This window comes from Amia ocellicauda, chromosome 13 (genome assembly GCF_036373705.1).
Source record: "Amia ocellicauda isolate fAmiCal2 chromosome 13, fAmiCal2.hap1, whole genome shotgun sequence".
NCBI classification, from domain to species: domain Eukaryota; kingdom Metazoa; phylum Chordata; class Actinopteri; order Amiiformes; family Amiidae; genus Amia; species Amia ocellicauda.
This window is the reverse complement of record NC_089862.1, coordinates 12,540,540-12,558,779: the sequence shown is the minus strand read 5'-3', so window position 1 is coordinate 12,558,779 and position 18,240 is coordinate 12,540,540. Positions and strand designations below refer to the sequence as shown.

Below are 18,240 nucleotides of genomic sequence, written 5' to 3'. Positions count from 1 at the left end.
TTGGTGGAAAATCTGTGAAACTTTCAATGCTTTACCAACAAGACTTTTTTTTCAGTGCTTTTTCAACTCCTGGTAACTGCATTCTTCAAAACCATTAAAACAAATATTAGTTATGGTTAACCACAAGCAGCCTACATTCATAGCGCAGATTGAGAAGCTTCGGGGAAAAAAAAGTTTTATTTAATAAGCTCCCAGGAAGATGCTGTTTGACATGCAACTACTGTGTGCCCTGTCTGTTAAGTAACAATGGACATAAGAACATAGGAATTTAGGAAAAGGTATGAAAGGGACATCATTACTATTTTGTTTTTTGGCAATTAAATAAAGGCATGGTTATTAGGTTTTTCAGAAATCGTGTAACAACGTGATATTTTCTATAATAATTATACTCAACTTCAGTTTGTGTCCTCTGGTTCATGTTTCCTTTTCAAGAAGGTTGTAATATGTGTTCGCATATGCTAATTCCTTTCTACAGTTTGAGTAATTGAGCCAAAATCATACAGTGTGTTTTATAAGATGATGGAGTTGTATCATAAATGTATTTTATTTCAGGATTAATTGTAGATAATGTTTTGGACGGGATTTTGTCAATCAGGTTTATTTTCAAATTAATTCACATGGAGACCCTGCGTCTGGTTAGGACCACAAGGCCTGTTGATTCCCTGCTTGCAAACAGTTATATTGCCCCCCAAAAGGGTCGATCTACAGAAGGAGGCAGCAGTCCCCTCTCTTCCTATTGGAGCAAGCTGTGGAACAGAAGCAGAAACAGACAATAATACAGTTATACATTTTTGTATAATATTGAGGGTCTGTGGAAAGTTTAACAACTTGCTTTCATCTTATACTAGAAACATTTATCTTGTTCCAAGATATAGAAGTTGCTCAGTACCTGGTTTCTAGGTCTTGTTCCTATCGAATTCAGTGGAATCCCAGTAAAACTTGGCAGTAACAATTGCTCACAAGATAAAGAACAATAGGACAGTATGCTCCTTGAATATAAGCAGAATTAATCTTGCACACAGAGATGAAATGCAATGATTATATGTATTCAGAAAAGCATTGATCATATTAAAAGCACTGGTATACATATTAAAGAAAAACGTAGATCATCCATATTAACCCTTTATTTACAATATGATTAGACCTTAAAATAATCAACCTCAAAGGAGGGATTGGCATTAAAACGAAATTACTTTTTATTGTTTGGCTCAGTTCCAGAAATTGAACACAGCTAATAGGTTATTGAATAGAGCCTTTAAAATATATGATGATCATTTATTTTAATTTGTCAACCTGAAGGAAATTGGAATTGATTGAAACCCTTTGCTTTTGAAGTACATCTACAAAATGCAATGCAACATTTCAGCAAAATGTCTTTTTTGAGATTCCTTTAGTTGGTTAATTTAAGACCTAGAGTATTAATGAGATGAATGATTAATTGTGTATTAAAAAAGTCCAGTTGTATCTGATATAAAGTGCATCTCACTCAAATATGTATTTGTATATTTGTGTTGTTCAGTTTCTTTATAATATTTGCATTTAGTGACCAGGTTTCAGAGCCATAAGTGAGCACTGGTGATCAAATTGGATCAGATTCATATTTTATCTGTTAGGTACCATCCCAAGGTGATGTTTTTTTTATTCTTAAATATAGGCTTGTATGTGCATTCCTAGATTATGTACATGTGTATGGTGTATGTTTGTGTAAAATATTTAGTAGCCTACATTTCATTTTATACTTTCACTTTTTTTTACAGATTAACCAGATACTTTACTTTATATCTTTTAGTTTGGGATTTCATATGTGTATACATTTAGTTTTGAAGATATGTCTACTTAAGAAAGTGCTAACACATTCTGTTGTCATTTCAGTTGTGTAGAAAGCAAGATTTGTAGCAAGATCTAACTAATTATTCACAAAGATGTCTCCTGGATATTGTATTTGGCAGTTGTAACATGGTTTTGCATCCAATATTTTTTTACTGGAAACCAAGCTTTCACATTTGGCCATACCCATGATATAATTTAATATTGTGATATGCACCTCTCCGTTGGTAATATTTTGTAATATTAGAATTAAGTAAACATTTCAATTAATAGTACTGACATGTACATATGCAATTCATATTAGTGGAGAAATATAGATATTTGCGAAAATGTCCAAAGAGTGCTTGCAAGCAAATGTTCATATTCAGCTGTAACCCTTAGAACCTTTTTAGATTTTTTATTTTATGTCGGACCACAATCATTCAGCATCTCTCTCTCCCCTTGCTATCCAAACAAGCATACACATCAAAGCCTGTGCATACAAAAGGTAATAGAAGGAAGGGACTATAAAAAAAATGTATTGTAATGAACCTGCCATTACTGTGTCCAGATAGTAATGCTGCTGCCACCAGCCCCTGAATGTATCTGGCTTTTAGGTCCTGAATAATTCCAGTGTGAGTGGGAGTACAAGACCACATGGGAGACGAGGAGTTCAATCCTAAATAATTAATTGTGTGCAGTATTTAAAATGCAAGTTAATATATATGTGCTGTTTACACATAGATAGATATACTTTAAATGTCCTTATCATGTTACTGTCACTGCAGTTGTGAACTACTGTCCTTATTTGATTCAATGGATATTATGAATAAGACGAACTTCTAATGTTTAATTAGCGTGACTGTGGAAAACCTAATTATCTTGAGTTTCTGACTCCTTATTTGCTCTTCCTGCAGTTGAAATGCATGTGCCTGTGTGCTACTGTGCAACATTCCTTTCTTTCAGTCGGATGCACAAAAGTAATTTAATTTTCAGGATGATCTGAAATCAAGCGTGGTCGAAACAGCATAAATAAAGTAGGGCACATGATTTATTTAAGCTACAACCCAGTAGGAATATTCATTGCCACACAGTTTTCACATTGTAAGGAAATAGGGCTACTTCTTTAAACTGTGAGTAGAGTGGTCTATTCAATGAGACACTGACTACATCCCTGAAAGGACCCATAGCTATTTAGTTCATAAAGGCCTCTAAAATTTTCAGCTTCTTAACCAAAGCAAAAGTAGGGCACACATCATGCAATACGTGATACTGTTGTCTTCTCTCATGTCAACCAGCCTCTTTCTGGAAATAAAAAGGACTAGTTCTCTTATATTTTGGATAAAGTGCAGGAGTTTGAAAAGTGCCATTTCCCTAAATTTAGCCAGATGTGATCTTAGTAGTAACACAAATTACACTGACAGTTTGGTCTTCTTATGTGAAGACTGCAAATGCACATGTTTCAAATATGTTCCAAAATCATTTGCATTAAGAAGTAAAAGTGCACTCTATAAAACAAGTGCTCCAGGCTCTGTGAAAAAATGGGTTAGTAATTATTGTTTTGCCTGGATTCAGGCTTATCTACAATACAGTGGTGGATGCTTTTTTTTTTTTTTCCTGTGAAACCTTTAAAATGTAAACAAAAAAACATGTTGAAAACATGTAGGCACATTTTAGGCAGTGTTGTAACATACAGGCTATACTTACTTGCTGACCTATTCTGCTTAAGAATTGTCATACCAAAGCTTCTCTATGGGCTATTCTACTCTATATGTTATTTTTAATATATTTTTTGTATGTATGAATGAGTTATCCTTGTCCCTATCCATTTTCTCATTGGTAAGTCAGTTGCAAGCTGACAAGGCTGGGCACTAACCAAACCCTTGAGGGCCTTGCCATAGTACATTATGGAGGATCTTACATATATTTGATGTTAAGTGCCTTTCAGAAAATGCACAGAAGGTATGAGCTATAAAAGCCTGCTTCTGGAGGATTCTGTGCTGCAGGGTCCCTCTGGAGGATTGCTGACAGATAGAAGGTACTATGGGTACTGTTATCACAGTGAACCATTTGAAAAGCACTTTGAAATTGGTGTTCACTGGTTTTGTTTATCGATTTGTAGATTATCAAATGTCGTAGGAAATTAACATTTAAACTCAGTGTTTGGATTGGGATTTGTTTCAGAAACTATGTGCACAACTACCTTTTTGTGAGAGAAAAACATGGGCATTTGAATTAGAGTGCAGATTGTTTGTGTTTGTTTAGCGGAGTAATTTGTCCCAGGAGATGCTGAACACATATTTGGAGGACTTTTGCAAGCAATGAGAGTGTTTACATATTTGCAAATGACAATTCAGACAACAAGTAACCATAAAGTTTAAAAACAAAAAGTAAAAACTAATTTTAAATAAATTGAATCTGATTGCTACACAAACAAAGCTGTATGTTCTTTCAAATATAACATACTGCTGTCAGAATATTCTTGTATGGTATTATACCCCAAATGTTTTGACACAACTTTCTTCAATTATGATTACCCACTATTTATTCCAGCAATCGTATATAGACATCTAGTTACACAATATGATCATGATAGGTAACTCACTATTGAAGGTAAAATTATAGAATCTGGACACAAACTTAAAATATGGGGCTTGCAAATTATATTGATTACGACTGGAAAACACTACAAATTTAACATTAGCAAGGACATTGAACACAAAACCACTGAATTCATTAAAAGCCCCTAGTTGCACAACGACCTTTTCAGAGATGCTAAATTTTTCCACATTTGCTGAAAGTGTAATCCATATTAAGCAGTCTGGAAGGTCAGTGGATGCTATTCTGAATTCAACAAAGATGCTCTCTGTCTTGCACCAGTACGAATATGACACATAGAAGTTCTAATTCCTGGAGTTAAAAAACAACTTTTCAAGATATACTATGTTGATCAGGCTCAAAGTAAAGCAACAACTTTCTAGGATCCACACTAAAAAAACACAGTAGGTTTTGTTGCATTTCGGATATACTCATGTAGTTTGATTATATAATATAATGGATACGATACATTTTTGTAATAAACTTATTCACACAATTTTAAATGTTTGCACCCATGTTGTTTTATATCTGTACTGAAAAATATAATTCCAATGTGACATTTTAAGTATTAAAAGAAGAGGATGCTATTAAGTTTGCTTTCATCCAATGGATAAACTTAATGCTTTGATTGATAACTAACTATTCCATGCCCTTCACATTCCTCTCACTGTGACACTATCCTCTTTCAATTATAGCATGGCATTGGTTCTGCTTATAATCTTGTTTTGTTTCCTTCATCATCTTTGTGGGCATGACAAAGATATGACAAGCTTTCTTCCTATATCTAGGAAAATAAGTATTTTTCTATAGCTGTCAGACATGCATTCACCTGACACTTGTACAGTATACTAATAGCCACATTTTGTAGAACTCTGTCCCCAGATGATGATTTTAAATTGGAGAGAACGTGGGAAAACTGTGATCCTGGAAAATATACATGTCTATATATACTGGGTATGATCCAACCAAATTTCATTCTATGTCATTTATTAAAAAATAAATAAAAGAAGACCATATGCTTTTGTTTTCTTCAGAGAATTAATCTGATTTGTTTTTTGTTTGCATAATCTGTATTCCCTTCTGTTTATCCAAGTATGTGCAAGTATTACGTTTTCCTTTGTATGTGTATGCGTGTCAGTAGACATTTGTGTGGATCAGATATTCAGTATCAACAGATTGTCAGAGAGGCGGGCCATTCAAGGACCTGCCAGAGTGAAAGTAGGCCCCGCCTAGGGCTGAAACTTGGCTAGTAGCCACAGCGAACCAGCAGCAGAAGGGATAATAAGGTTGACGCTGGGTCACAGGGCCACTTGTGGCAATGCGATAACCGCCGGCAAATGCAGGTTTACATCCAAGCCAATGTACTGGGGTGTTAAAAGGCCCTTGCTATTGATTGTTTTATGAAGCACTTCTTTTAACATGGAAAGGAACAGCCTTGAGTGTCTTTGCTGGAGATTGTTTGAAATCAGTCTGCATGGTAAGTGAAGGGCTGAATTGATTTTTCAGGAGGAACGGGGAAAGCAAGGTGTGTGTACTCTTTATACATGAAGAACAACTGGGAGTGTTAGTGGTAATGCTTCTCGTTTGCCACTCAGATGTATGGCTCACTAAATATCCTCTTATGTCACATACTGCACGTACTTCCTCATATGACCTGGAGCTCTTCATTGCTCCCACCACATAAAACGATGGTCAAATTAAAGCATCTCTCTTATCTGTCTCTCTAAGACTGAAACTATCAGCTTAATAAGATCTCTTGGCTATGTTTGACTTCCTGAGACTCATTACCTTTCATGGAGCATAGTTGACTACAAGATTATCCCCAGTTTTCCCTCTACTCTTACACCCACCCCTTCAACACAAGAATACTTTCCTTGTATAAATATGGTACAGTAGTATGCATCATACTGGTATAGATGTAGCCAAGTATGTCCTGCTTGTCGCCTGATACATCTGTAAAACAAAAGAGGGTGAGTGACTGTATTTATCTCGAGTAATGCAGTTTACGTAAATAAGCTTTGTTTTCTCAGAAATAGATAAAGCTCCCTAGTTCTTATCTCACTCTTTTCATTGCGGCATGTTTCAAGCAGGCTGTGCATTCGTTTCTGTATTCAAAACAATCTCTGCACTCCGGTTTCTTATCAAGCATTGTGTATTCTGTACAGTCATACCCATCAAAGCAATGTGACACAAGCAAATTGAATCTGACTTCAATCCTAATGAAGGGATCTGTTACAGTTAATTTGAATATGAAAGGTTTTTTCAATTACACAGGAATGTATTCATGCTGCATTCATGGCTTTGTTATTCAGCATAGCCAGAGTAGTAATAAACAGAATAGTTTAGTGCCATTTTTATAATGAGGGATGTTTGTAATGTGGCTAGTAATGACAACATAAGCAACTTTAAGTGCATTGATTATGGGATTACATGTGTTTCCAATTGTGTATATAACAGACACTTTACTATGTAGGGTGCACCTAAAAAGCTGTAAAAAATGTTGGTGAATTATTTCAGTGCTGGATCCCAGAAAAAGCAACTGTTGACAGGGGTGCCACTTATTTTTATGAATGGAATTCTTATCAACTCCCATTCGACCTCATAATTGCATTATGAACCTATGGAGAATTTAATATGAGTCAAAAGTTACAATATGGTGAGACAAAAGCTGAATACAAAGAAAGGAAAAAATAAATACATATACCTCTCACGTAGTGTAATCTCTCTTGGGTTCCATTCACCCACAACAATCACAAAGTACAAATCTCCATAAGGAACACTTAGCTGTAACCTGATTTAAAAAGTAACATTTTAAATTATCTTCGTTTAACAGCATAATACTTATGGGATCCTGTTTAGGTGTGCTGTCTGTTCTGTTCTTTTTTTGCATACTTTCTTTAATCGGGACATGTGACAAAACTGAAACTGCAAGAAACTTTGTGCCAAACGATTACTTTGAATGTGGCTTACCCTACCTCGAGTACTAAAAGAACTGTATTCTATACATCATCTTAGAACTGGAAGGCAAATGTAATAGTTTGCCTACTTAGGGCCGGATTAAATCAAGACTTTGGCCAACCCGCTAATAGAAAACTACAGAACTGTACTCAGTTGCGGCTGCATTTTAAGTCAGATGACACTTTCTTCTAATCAGAAATGTAACCACTATGATGTACAGGTTTGTAGTTTGCTATTAGCGGGTGGTTCAATATTTTGATATAATCCAGCCCGTGGTATTACACACGTGAAATGTAAGTACTTTAAAACGCATTCATTCTGGTACAAGAACTAGTATTCGCATAAGTCATTGCTTTGAAATGGACAGATATAACTGCCGATAGTTAAATTAGGATATCTCCTAGATGACATACAATTAAGTCTAGTCATTTGGTTTTGGAGCTGTTATTTAATTGTTGGAATTCATCACTTCCACATTGCTATAGAGAATTTATTTCAAGTGTGTCATATCTGGATTTTTTGCTTTGGAATTAAGTTTACAAATGCTGGAGATTGTTTTTGGAACATGTCTGAATGATTTAAAAAAAAAAAAAATCAGACTTTTGTTTGAGAAAATTTGCTTGCATGCTTGCTTTTAATTGTTCTGATTTATTTGTGTTAAAAATGACACAACAACCACATCTTCCATATAGGTTAATGGACACTAATTTGTACATTATTCAAAATTAATAATTCTGATATTATTATTTAATTGATTTATTTGTATTCCACTGGCCATAAGAACTTAAAACTTCATACCAGTTTTTGTAGAGAAAAAAACAAAAACAATAATCAGGTTGTTTAATGGTCATCTTATAAAGTGAATGAGTTCAAGAGGTAAAATCAAAATCAAAAGTAAAGGCAAAGGAAACCCCCCAAGGGACAACAAAACCTCCTTAACAGTATCAGAACTGTTACAGCTACCTAAACATCCAGTAACCTAACACCTTGAAATATAGTTTGTTTCACCAGACATTAGTCTTTGTTTATAAAGAACCTAGAAAATAATTACTCCAAACATTTTGATTTTGTCTTCCAGGTTAAAAAAATTATAAAAAAAATTGCCAATCATCTCCTAAAAAGTGAACTCAGGCTGTTAGGGATACATTTTGAAAACAATACACCTCTGTCATGCATGAGTGTGTGCTTGTTCATAACTAAGGCTAAGAATAGAAGGAGAATATAGAAATGGTTCGGCATCACACAGGGTAACCTTATTTTTCAAAGGTTTTTATTTTAGTTTCTTTATTGTTCCATTTCTCAAAAGCACTAGAATCTGGCATCAGTCATGTTTCAATTAGTCATCGATACACCTGCACACAGTGTTTTTTTCCCCTGAAAAAGCCCTGAAAAAGGTGTTGGCGTGGGATTGTGAGGAACGACTGTTGCACTCTGTTTATTGTCTTCAAAAGCAAGCCTTTTCTCTGCACCCCTATGTATACAATTTAAAGATAACATTGCAATATCTGAATTGAAACACATGCTTGTTGTTTGTTTTGAATCCTTACATTGATTTGGTGGTACTATTGTTGAGTCATTACACTGTTCTAAATCCTGCAAAAAGTTAATTCTGATCATTAGTTAGTACATTTCCACTGCAGTGATGGAGGCATTCAATGAAGTAAGTTCTGATTGTCTTCCTTTCTGGTATTAATTTACCGTCAGTTATTAAGAAACAGGAAGGCTTGCCCATCCCATAACAGGTACATCTAGTTTTCTATTTGTTCAAAAACCCTTATCATCTAAATTAGTTTAGAGGGCTATAACGTATATCAAAGATTTTCTAGCAAAAGGAGCCATCAACGGAGAGCCATCGTTTAATTTGCAAAACTATATCTATGTATATTTATTAACTTTAAATAATTCATTTTTTCTCGGCCTGTTTGTTATGTTTCTTTCTTCAGGCAAAGGTGTGGCTCTCCTTTGGTTGCTGAACATGTCCTTTAGATTATACAGCAGCTAGGTATTATTTGCATACTCTACTTTCAACCAATGAGCTTTAGTCTGGAAAGGGACCAGGAAAGTTCTCCGAGGTATGACGCCCATTTTGTTTTACTAATCCTGGATTGATCAGATAATACGTGGTAAGACTGTATAGGAACTGGCTGGCTGGCTCTGTACACCTGGTGAGTTACTGAAAACTGACAATGTTTTCCTTTTATAATGAATTTTTTTAACTCAATATTTATGCAGTATAATATTTGACGCAAGTATAATATTTGATTAAAAAGTTAAAGGTTAGCTTTTTAAAAGAGATATAACAATGTGAGTTTGTCATACCACTTACTATAAAATGGAGTTGTACTAAAGACATTTTACTTGTGTTTATTCAGTAGTTTGGAATGATGTTATCATAAATATTTGCTGTGCTTTCTCACTGAGATCGGTCAAATAAATTAAGCAACATTACCTTCTCAAGAGAGTGATAAGAACATTTATCCCAAATGTTATCTAAACTAATACCTGTAGGGTTTCATTTCCATGTATCTGTGCTGATTGAAATGTACATCAGTCAATTATTAAGTTGATAATCACTGCTTTATCTATATGCTGCAAGTATAGATAATCTATTCTTGCATCAAACACATACTGTTTTTCATTAAATATACGACCTGCTAAAAGTTCATACTTCAAATATTTAAGAGCTGTCAAGTTCAATCAAGTGTGCTACATGGCTCTACATGTATTAGTATAAATGGATGGATGTCCTGAATGGAATGTTAAAGTAGTATTTTCTGTATGCGGCCTATACTGCGAGACTGCATTGGTTAACCACTTTTATGTCTGGGAGTGAGTCATAATTAGACAGAATAACAAGTTTTTGTTTAGTATGATACATAGATTAGTAACCAAATGACATCGGTAAGTCTTGCTATCTCTTTATTGTGTATGGCAGTGTAATACATTATACTAGACACATATGGTTACTGGGCTCCTGGTTTAAGGTTAAGTTGTATAATCTGGACAGGGCTCCAGAGTCAGCTGTGACCAGGATTCCCCACAGGACGGTATAGAGTTTGTTCAGGCTGGGTGGGTTTGGGTTGTCCAGTTTCCTCAGATTACAGTACAACAGTGACCCTCTACTAGGTTCCTTTCTAGGGACCTGTGAGCCCACAGCATTATTGGTGAGACCTGCACTACCTAGCCCTGCTGTTTGTAGAGTCAGTTTCCAGTGTGAAAAGTAGATGCCTTGAGCCCACATCCCACCTGCATTGGAGAATGTGTAGTACTGGTGAGCAGAGTTGTGATTCCAAAGTGGGACAGTAGAAAGGAAAATTAAGATTCCAAATACATAAATTAATAAATAAACACATACAAACAAATACATACATTTAATAAGTTTATATGTTGTATCTTGTAATTCTTCAGTGGATTCCTTTGGAAATATTAACGTTAATAAATCTCTCAATTTCACCACACATTTTAAAACAAAAATATGAGTTTTACCTAGACCTTTCAGCATCCTTAAGTACAAGCAGTTAATGTCACATTGAGTTAGCAGATGATTTTGGGTTTCGTGTAAAAACACCATTTATCTCTATGTGCTTAGTGTGATTGATTTGGTCCAGCCTGATTTACCTCTTGTTGTCTACACACAGTAGGGACTTAATCTGACGATGACATGCGTCTTCCCATTAGCAAGGGGGAGTGCTTGGATGGGTTTTGGAGCTAGGGTTAATATGAGGCTGAAATGTCTCCATTTCCTTTGGATTTACATTCAGACAATAAGGATTCTTTGTCAAAAGTTACTTTAGGTCACGAATTGTAAAAATGATTAGGTTCTGGACAGTATTTTATGGAATCGTGTTTATTCATATATGCAATCTCATTTAAGTTTTCAATTCCTTGAAATGAGCCCGGTTCTTGACTTTTGATTCCTTGTTATTCAGGGGTGAGCTTTAGACTTTCCATTACCATGGTTACCACTGGCTGCAGGCAGGCCCTATTCTCCCATCGGCTGTTGAATTGTTTGTGAGGAAAAGCCAGGCTGACAGGGGAAATGAAATGCCTGGGTGTGAAAAAAAACAACAGGGTTAAAACAAAAACGCACACATTCATGCAGAAACTAAATTCAATTTCACGTAGAAGACACAGTAAGAATACAGTGATATGAGCTGCATCACATGCCATTGAAAGTAGAGCTCTCCTAAACTCTGCAATGTGTTGTCTGCTATGCAGTGACAATATTACCTTGAAGTTAATTTAAATATTTAAGTATATATATGTGTGTGTGTGTGTATAAAAACATGGTGATTCCAGTTTTGGGTAGGGGAACACAATTTTATGCTACAATTTAAATTGGGAAAAGCTCAATAGAGGCTGGTGCTGACTGGTAGTTTCAGTATATGGATATGGTCTCTCTAAACTCATCTATCTGTCATGCTTTATCCAAGGAAGCACATCTGGTTAAAGTGATTTTAAGTGAAAGTCTTGCTGATGTGACAGAACAGTACGTGGAGGATACTCTTACATTAAACATGTTCAGTGTTAAATGGTTTACATAACTGAGGGAAGCTTAAGCCGCAATTTACAAAACCATTGTCTGTACTAAACCCAAGAGTACTAGATTGTGTTTTCATTATAAACACTCTCCAAATTAACCAAACTTAATGAATTCAACTTTCAAAATATCTCTTCCACAAAATAATTGAATTGGAGTGGCTTCCTGAATTCCTTGTCTTTGGAATGATAGGCACAAACAAAGTTGTTGTTATCTACAACAAATATGACTATTATTATGACAAAACAAATATGAGTTAATACAAATTATAAATAAAACCAATTGAACATTTCACTTAAAAAATAAGAATATTCTCTCAAATCTCTAAATCTAGAACTGCACACAAATTAAACTCTAAATCAAAGTACTGTTTGTGTAAAGGCATGCTGGGGCATTGTATGTTCTGACTGTACGGTTTCTTTACTGGGAAGTTGTGGTATAAGACACAAAAAACATGTTTTTTTTACCGGGGACTCTGCTCTTCCAAATATTTTCCATAGGTGTGACTCTGTTAGTGTTGCTGGTGCGAGTCAGGACAGGCCGGCAGGTTTGACAGCATGGAAGTCTGCTGTGGGTGTTGAGGTCCCTGCTGGGGCCTCATCCTGCACACAGCAGATAACATCACTCCGATGCTGTGCGACTCGATACACACATCCCTGTGTGCGGGTCTGCACAAGGGGCCATGCTAGGAAGGGAAAAGTGAAAGTGCTGGCATGGTTTTTAATTGCCCTTTGGAATCATGGATAAAAAATACAAACACGTATGGTTAAATATATTCAGGTAACATATGCATGTGTGTGTTTTTCATGGCTTTCCATATTTGTTTAATTAAACAAAAAAGGTTCTCTAAACATGTGTGCATATCGTATGTATATGTGTGTGTATGTGTTTAGCCAAGTAATACTAATTTTAACATTAAAGGAATCAAATCCCAACAGTAATGACTGTAGCTCACCCAGCAACTTTAGGTCAGATCACATGTTTTCCTGACTGATTGGAAGTGTATTCTGCTCATGCACGTCAAGGCTGATTTATGTGAATAATGATGAGGAAACCAAAGGAAGACCCCAGATGGAATTGTATCCACTAGGTTGAACACTGAGTGATAAGAGGGGAATTTTAAAAGACAGAGACGGATGCTTATGATAGTCCATATTTTCCAATATAAAATAGTTTGCACTGCATTGTATTTTCCCGTGGAAGCTGTGCTACAGTACAATAAATATTATATAATGAAATGTTTTGGTGACTGGAAGCTTCATAAAAAATACAATATCCAGAGTTCCATTGCTTGAATAACTGTTTTGATAATACAGCTGAGCGATATATATATTAAATTTAACTTGCATTTTGTTATGCTTTTTTAAAAAGCTGTATACAGTATATTCCCATGACCTGTGCATAAACATTTTTTTATGCTTTTCTGGATGCTATTCTGTATGCAGGAAGGGTAACAAGAGATGGGACTAGACAGTGGGGAGAAATGAATTGATATATGTGGCCTATGATACGTATGAAAAATAATGTAATATAGTCTAATTTCTCTTCAGTCCATATCTTCACTGGAGATGAAATGCAAGGTTTAAAGTATTATTTAAAAAGGACACTTGCTGTGATAAGATCATTTCAAAGCAGCAGGTATCTAATGCTGCATTATTAATACCTTTCACAACATGTTATTTTTAGTAAGAGATTGGTTGAAACTGTTTAGCAGAAATTCCCCCAAATCTGCAAGAGAAACCAATGTTTTTATGATGCCTTAATGATTCTCTCCATGTGAGTATTGTCAAATTTGATCTTGAGAAAATGTTGTCACTGTGTGTCTTATGTGTGGGTGTGGTCTTTTCATTTGCTGTAAGATATTGTTTAACTGCAGTGTAAGTTACAGTTGCTTTTTTGTTTATTTTTTATAATTGCTCATCTAAGCAATTCTGAACTGGCTAGTGAATTCCAGGTGAAAATGGAAGTTACATCTTGGCCAGTTTAATCATGGTTATTGTAATATATATAAAACAGTGATCAATTAAGGATGTCTCCTTACAGTTACTATAGCAAACTCACTGAAACAAAGGAGAAAAGGAGCAGAGGGCGGTGCTCAACATATTATTCATGCACCCATGGTCTACATGGCAGAGTGTCTTTTGAGAAAAAATGAAATTAGTCTGAGCAAACACAATTCAATATCTGTGACACATCTGGTCTTCCAGACTAAACATGCTAGGTGCTGTTCAGCATATTTACATTGTCACATTGTTTACAACAATAATCATAATAATAATATCAACATCAAGTGTTTGGAGACTGTAATGATTGAGTCTGTTGTTTAAATATTAGGCTTCTTGTTAATTTAAATTCTAACTTTCATATTCATCTTGACAATTTCATGTCAGGAATAGCACAAAGAAAATCAACACAATAATTACACATTTTTCTGGTTATTGTTGTCTTGTTTTTCTTAATATTGGCTCTGTTGTCAGAATTCTCCTCTGTATTGTTCGTCACATGGTATGACAGCCGGCTCACTCTCCCTAATCTAAATATGCACAGCCAGAGCAAATCTGGGTCAGTTGTGTCCAGTAATGCATGTGTTAATGCATACTTTAACGTTTTGAGAATATCCTGTTAATGCAAACGTACAAATGGAGGGACACTGATGCAGTGCTCGCACAAGACAGTTGTGTTTTTAGCTGTTTTGCTCTATCTGTATATTTTCATTGACCTGCTACTCTTATTATATTTTTATTGTAGCTATTTATTATGGGATATAATCATAACATTTATATGCCAGTAAATCCATAAAGTGAAACCACACATTTACACATTCTGTGTACATCCAGATGTCAAGCTTTGTTTATTTATGTCCTAGTTATTTTTGTTTTTTTTTTCTTCTGGACTGCTTTCATATGTCTTATTAGTCTGCAAAAACTTTTATTAAAAAAATAACACTTCACAAATTCTGTTAGTGTTACTGTTGGTTGGGCTATGACAGATCAGAAGAAAAACATATGGAAAACATCACATATAAAGCTTTATAATACTGCATTTTCTGTAAGACAGATGCCTAAACAATACAGTGCAACATATTCTGGAGCATTAGTTTCTAGGTCTTTAGCTGTATTTTTGCAGAGCTATTAACAATTTCCTTTTGATTGTATCAACTGTAGTGTCTCCAAACAAAACTGAACTACTGACATTTTCCTACCAGAGTTTTTTCATTTGGTATCCATATGAGCTTGCAAGCCAAAATTGGAACACATTCCTCAGATCAGTCAGATTGGCTTCAGCGAGACCCTTGTTTGGCCAGAGAGTTGGGCACTCTGTGTTCCTGTAAGGCCTCTGCATGTCACAGGGACAAAGGAGGAAGAGGATACGCACAGCGCTTTTCTGAGATGTATCCGCAATCTATCCTCAGCGTTCCGCACCACCCTGTTATATTTTAATTTATCAGCCGATCGAACTCCGGGGACTGTACAGATCTATCCACAGTGCTTATTATTCAGTAATGCTGGAGAGTTTTATTGATATTTGTAGGGCTGGAAAAAATGAGTTTCTGACAGGTTCGATATCAGTGCTACAAAATCAAATCAGTCAAATGAAAAAAAAATCTAAAAATAAAACTTAGGCTGGGCTTGCCTACTAAGGTGTGACTGGCACAACTAGGCAGCATTCAAGATTGCCTAGGCCCAGATCAAATGGGAACTTCAACCCATCCCACCAACCTCACAAACCCAACTCGATACTTTTTTTGGCCTGAGGCTTCTCGCTTCTACGAATGGAAAACCACCATCAAGTATTGGGTTTGGAATTTGCAATTGATGACAGGGTCAAAGGTTTGATTTAATTCAGTCCCAGTCAGTTATGGAACCAACTGTGTCTTTTATGGACATGGATTCTGAATCAAAAGCATATGCAAAGCACGAGTCAATTGGTGTTCTAATTGCAATACCCCTGCCTTAATTAGTAAATACTGATTTCCTGTACAATTTTAAATCTTCACTGTTATTCTCTCATTTAAATAGTTGACATTGACAAGATATAACCTTTTAACTTAGAAGAGATAAAGGGCATACTTTTAACAAATATACCTGCTATTTTTTTACTTAAAATTGTAATTGACATCTTAATGTTTAAATTATATCAACTTTTACAGGATGTTATTTTCTGTTTTAGCCCTTTCAGCAATGTGATATATATTGCCTGTATATTTGAGTTTTGTGTTTCTCTAAAACAATTTGTTTCAATATTTCTTGCAGCCCCATGGGTTACGTGGGTATTTAAAATGTGCTGAGTTCCATTGTTTCAAACTCAAACCTATCAAACTTCACACTCTGTTGTGCCCTCACATCGACCTGAAAATGAGCCAGCCGGATGCCATGGGAAAAGCTGAGGCCAGCCTACAGGACTTATGCTCTGTTTGTGGCCAGAGACATCTTCCAGAGGAAAACCACGAGTACAGCTACCAAGATGAAGTGGACGATGACCTCATTTGCCACATTTGCCTGCAGCCTTTAACTCAGCCACTAGACACACCATGTGGCCACACCTACTGCACCGAGTGCCTTACGAACTTCCTCTTGGAGAAAGATTTCTGCCCAGTGGATAGGATGCCCCTTATGCTGCAGACATGCAAGAAATCCAGCATCTTGGTTCACAATCTCTTGGATAAGCTGATAGTATCCTGTCCCTTTACTGAACATTGTACAGAGACCATGAACAGATGTGACCTCGAAGCACACCTTCACAACAGGTTAGACCAAGGTTGTTATTTTATTAACTTTTTGTTTGTTCAGTTTTGTTTTACTGATTTGCTTTTATTGTGTTTTTATTATTATTATTTACATTGGAGGAAAAAACAAGAAATAAATTTACGGTCAATTAGAATTGTATCCTGAGAATACACCTAAGCAGTATCACAACTCATTTTAAATCTTTAATCCCATCAATTTGTTGCAGATTAAAAAGATACAGAAGGCTATTACACCATGTCACATTTCCTCTTTGCTTGTGTTGACCTCATTTCACTATCATGTTCTTGTCTTTAAACCACCTCTTCCTGTTGTAATGAATATGAGAGGATCGTTGTGTCTATTTCTCTTTCCCCTTCTTCTGAAGTCCAAGGGCTGATGATCCCGATTGCAGAGAGCTGAAATCACCCCTGAGAAATGATTTGGATCATAGTTACTACATTATGCATTCCCTCATACTCCCTTGTGGAAAGCTTGCAATTAGTTATAAAGTGTGATTTAATCAGATATAGCTGAATTAATTATATTCTAAATGTTTATTCTTCATTATTTTTAAAAGTCAATAGTTTTAAAATTCATTTCATTTGTCTGGCTTTTTTGTAATCATTTATACACATTGCCCCAAGGATTGCAGTATTAATTGCATTGTACAGAGCTGATATAAATTCTGTTTAATTTAAATTCTAGATTAATAATCACACTCACCCTCTGTTCTGTAGTTTTGAATATCTACTGCAATATTACAGTTCCAGGGTCCCATGGGCTCCCATTGCATTACCTACATCAAAACCTTCTCTTTCCAGATTTCTTTTAATTATCTCCTTAAAAAGTCATGTCTTTATTAATCTTTTTTTACAGTCATGCATCTTAAAATATTCCAAAGAACAACGTCAAGAGCATAGTTTGTATTTCAGGCATGTATTTGTCAAAAGTAAGTCTATCATCGATACATTTAATCAGAATGATGATTCTTTAATGATTTTTTTAAAGAAGACAGTGTGTGAAGCCTATGTTACAGGCTTGCATCATTCCCATATTAATCAGTTTAGACTGGGTTAATCAGTTCCTAGTTTAAAATGACCAGGATTTGAATAATGAGAGAGTTGTCTTGCCAAGTATAACAATGGCTTCCACTGAGGCATTCACTTGTCTGGGCTGTTTTTATTTCAGGGTTTGCAATGCATAGGCAGATGACAAATGTCTCTTTCTTAAAGGTTTGATGAAGACTAAACTAAAGTAGACTTCAGAATGCCATTAAAGGGTAACAATCTTGCAATTCCAAGTTTTACAGCAGTGTGGTGTTCTTGAAAACAGTCTATCCCTGCTGTTGTTCTAATAATATACTCTCTGCTCTGTCTTCATTAAACTGTGGTGTCTCAGTTTCATAGTACTGGCCTTTCTGTAGAGGGTTGTAGATTGTGGTTAATATAAATAATTGGTGCTGAACTGTTTTTCTGCTGTGATTTTAAAAGGTGAATAGTGGCCGCTGAGAAAGTCTGCTATAGATATTTAAGATATGATTCGCTGTGGCTAGATAGAGAGAGCTCATCAACAGTAAATAGCCAAGGCGCTCATGACATGTGTGAGTAAATG

General features: G+C 35.5%; 1 protein-coding gene and 1 long non-coding RNA gene across 4 annotated transcripts in view; one reads left to right on the top strand and one right to left on the bottom strand.

The window, feature by feature from the left end:
* The window catches only part of lnx1 (ligand of numb-protein X 1), a 64,053-nt gene that overhangs the window by 9,918 nt on the left and 35,895 nt on the right, over positions 1-18,240 (top strand). For 2 of the 3 annotated variants that reach the window (XM_066719888.1, XM_066719890.1), the window contains exon 2: positions 16,156-16,649. In XM_066719888.1, the coding sequence (XP_066575985.1) occupies positions 16,156-16,649 (494 nt within the window). Of the gene's footprint in view, positions 1-9,440; positions 9,528-16,155; positions 16,650-18,240 lie in introns of those variants that run through there. The other variant, XM_066719891.1, reaches the window with a different exon arrangement.
* LOC136766452 (uncharacterized) lies at positions 11,256-15,224 on the bottom strand. Its single transcript, XR_010821742.1, has 3 exons — positions 15,105-15,224; positions 12,370-12,587; positions 11,256-11,410 (listed from the first exon to the last, which is right to left on the bottom strand). It is a non-coding gene; the product is annotated as an uncharacterized LOC136766452 (long non-coding RNA).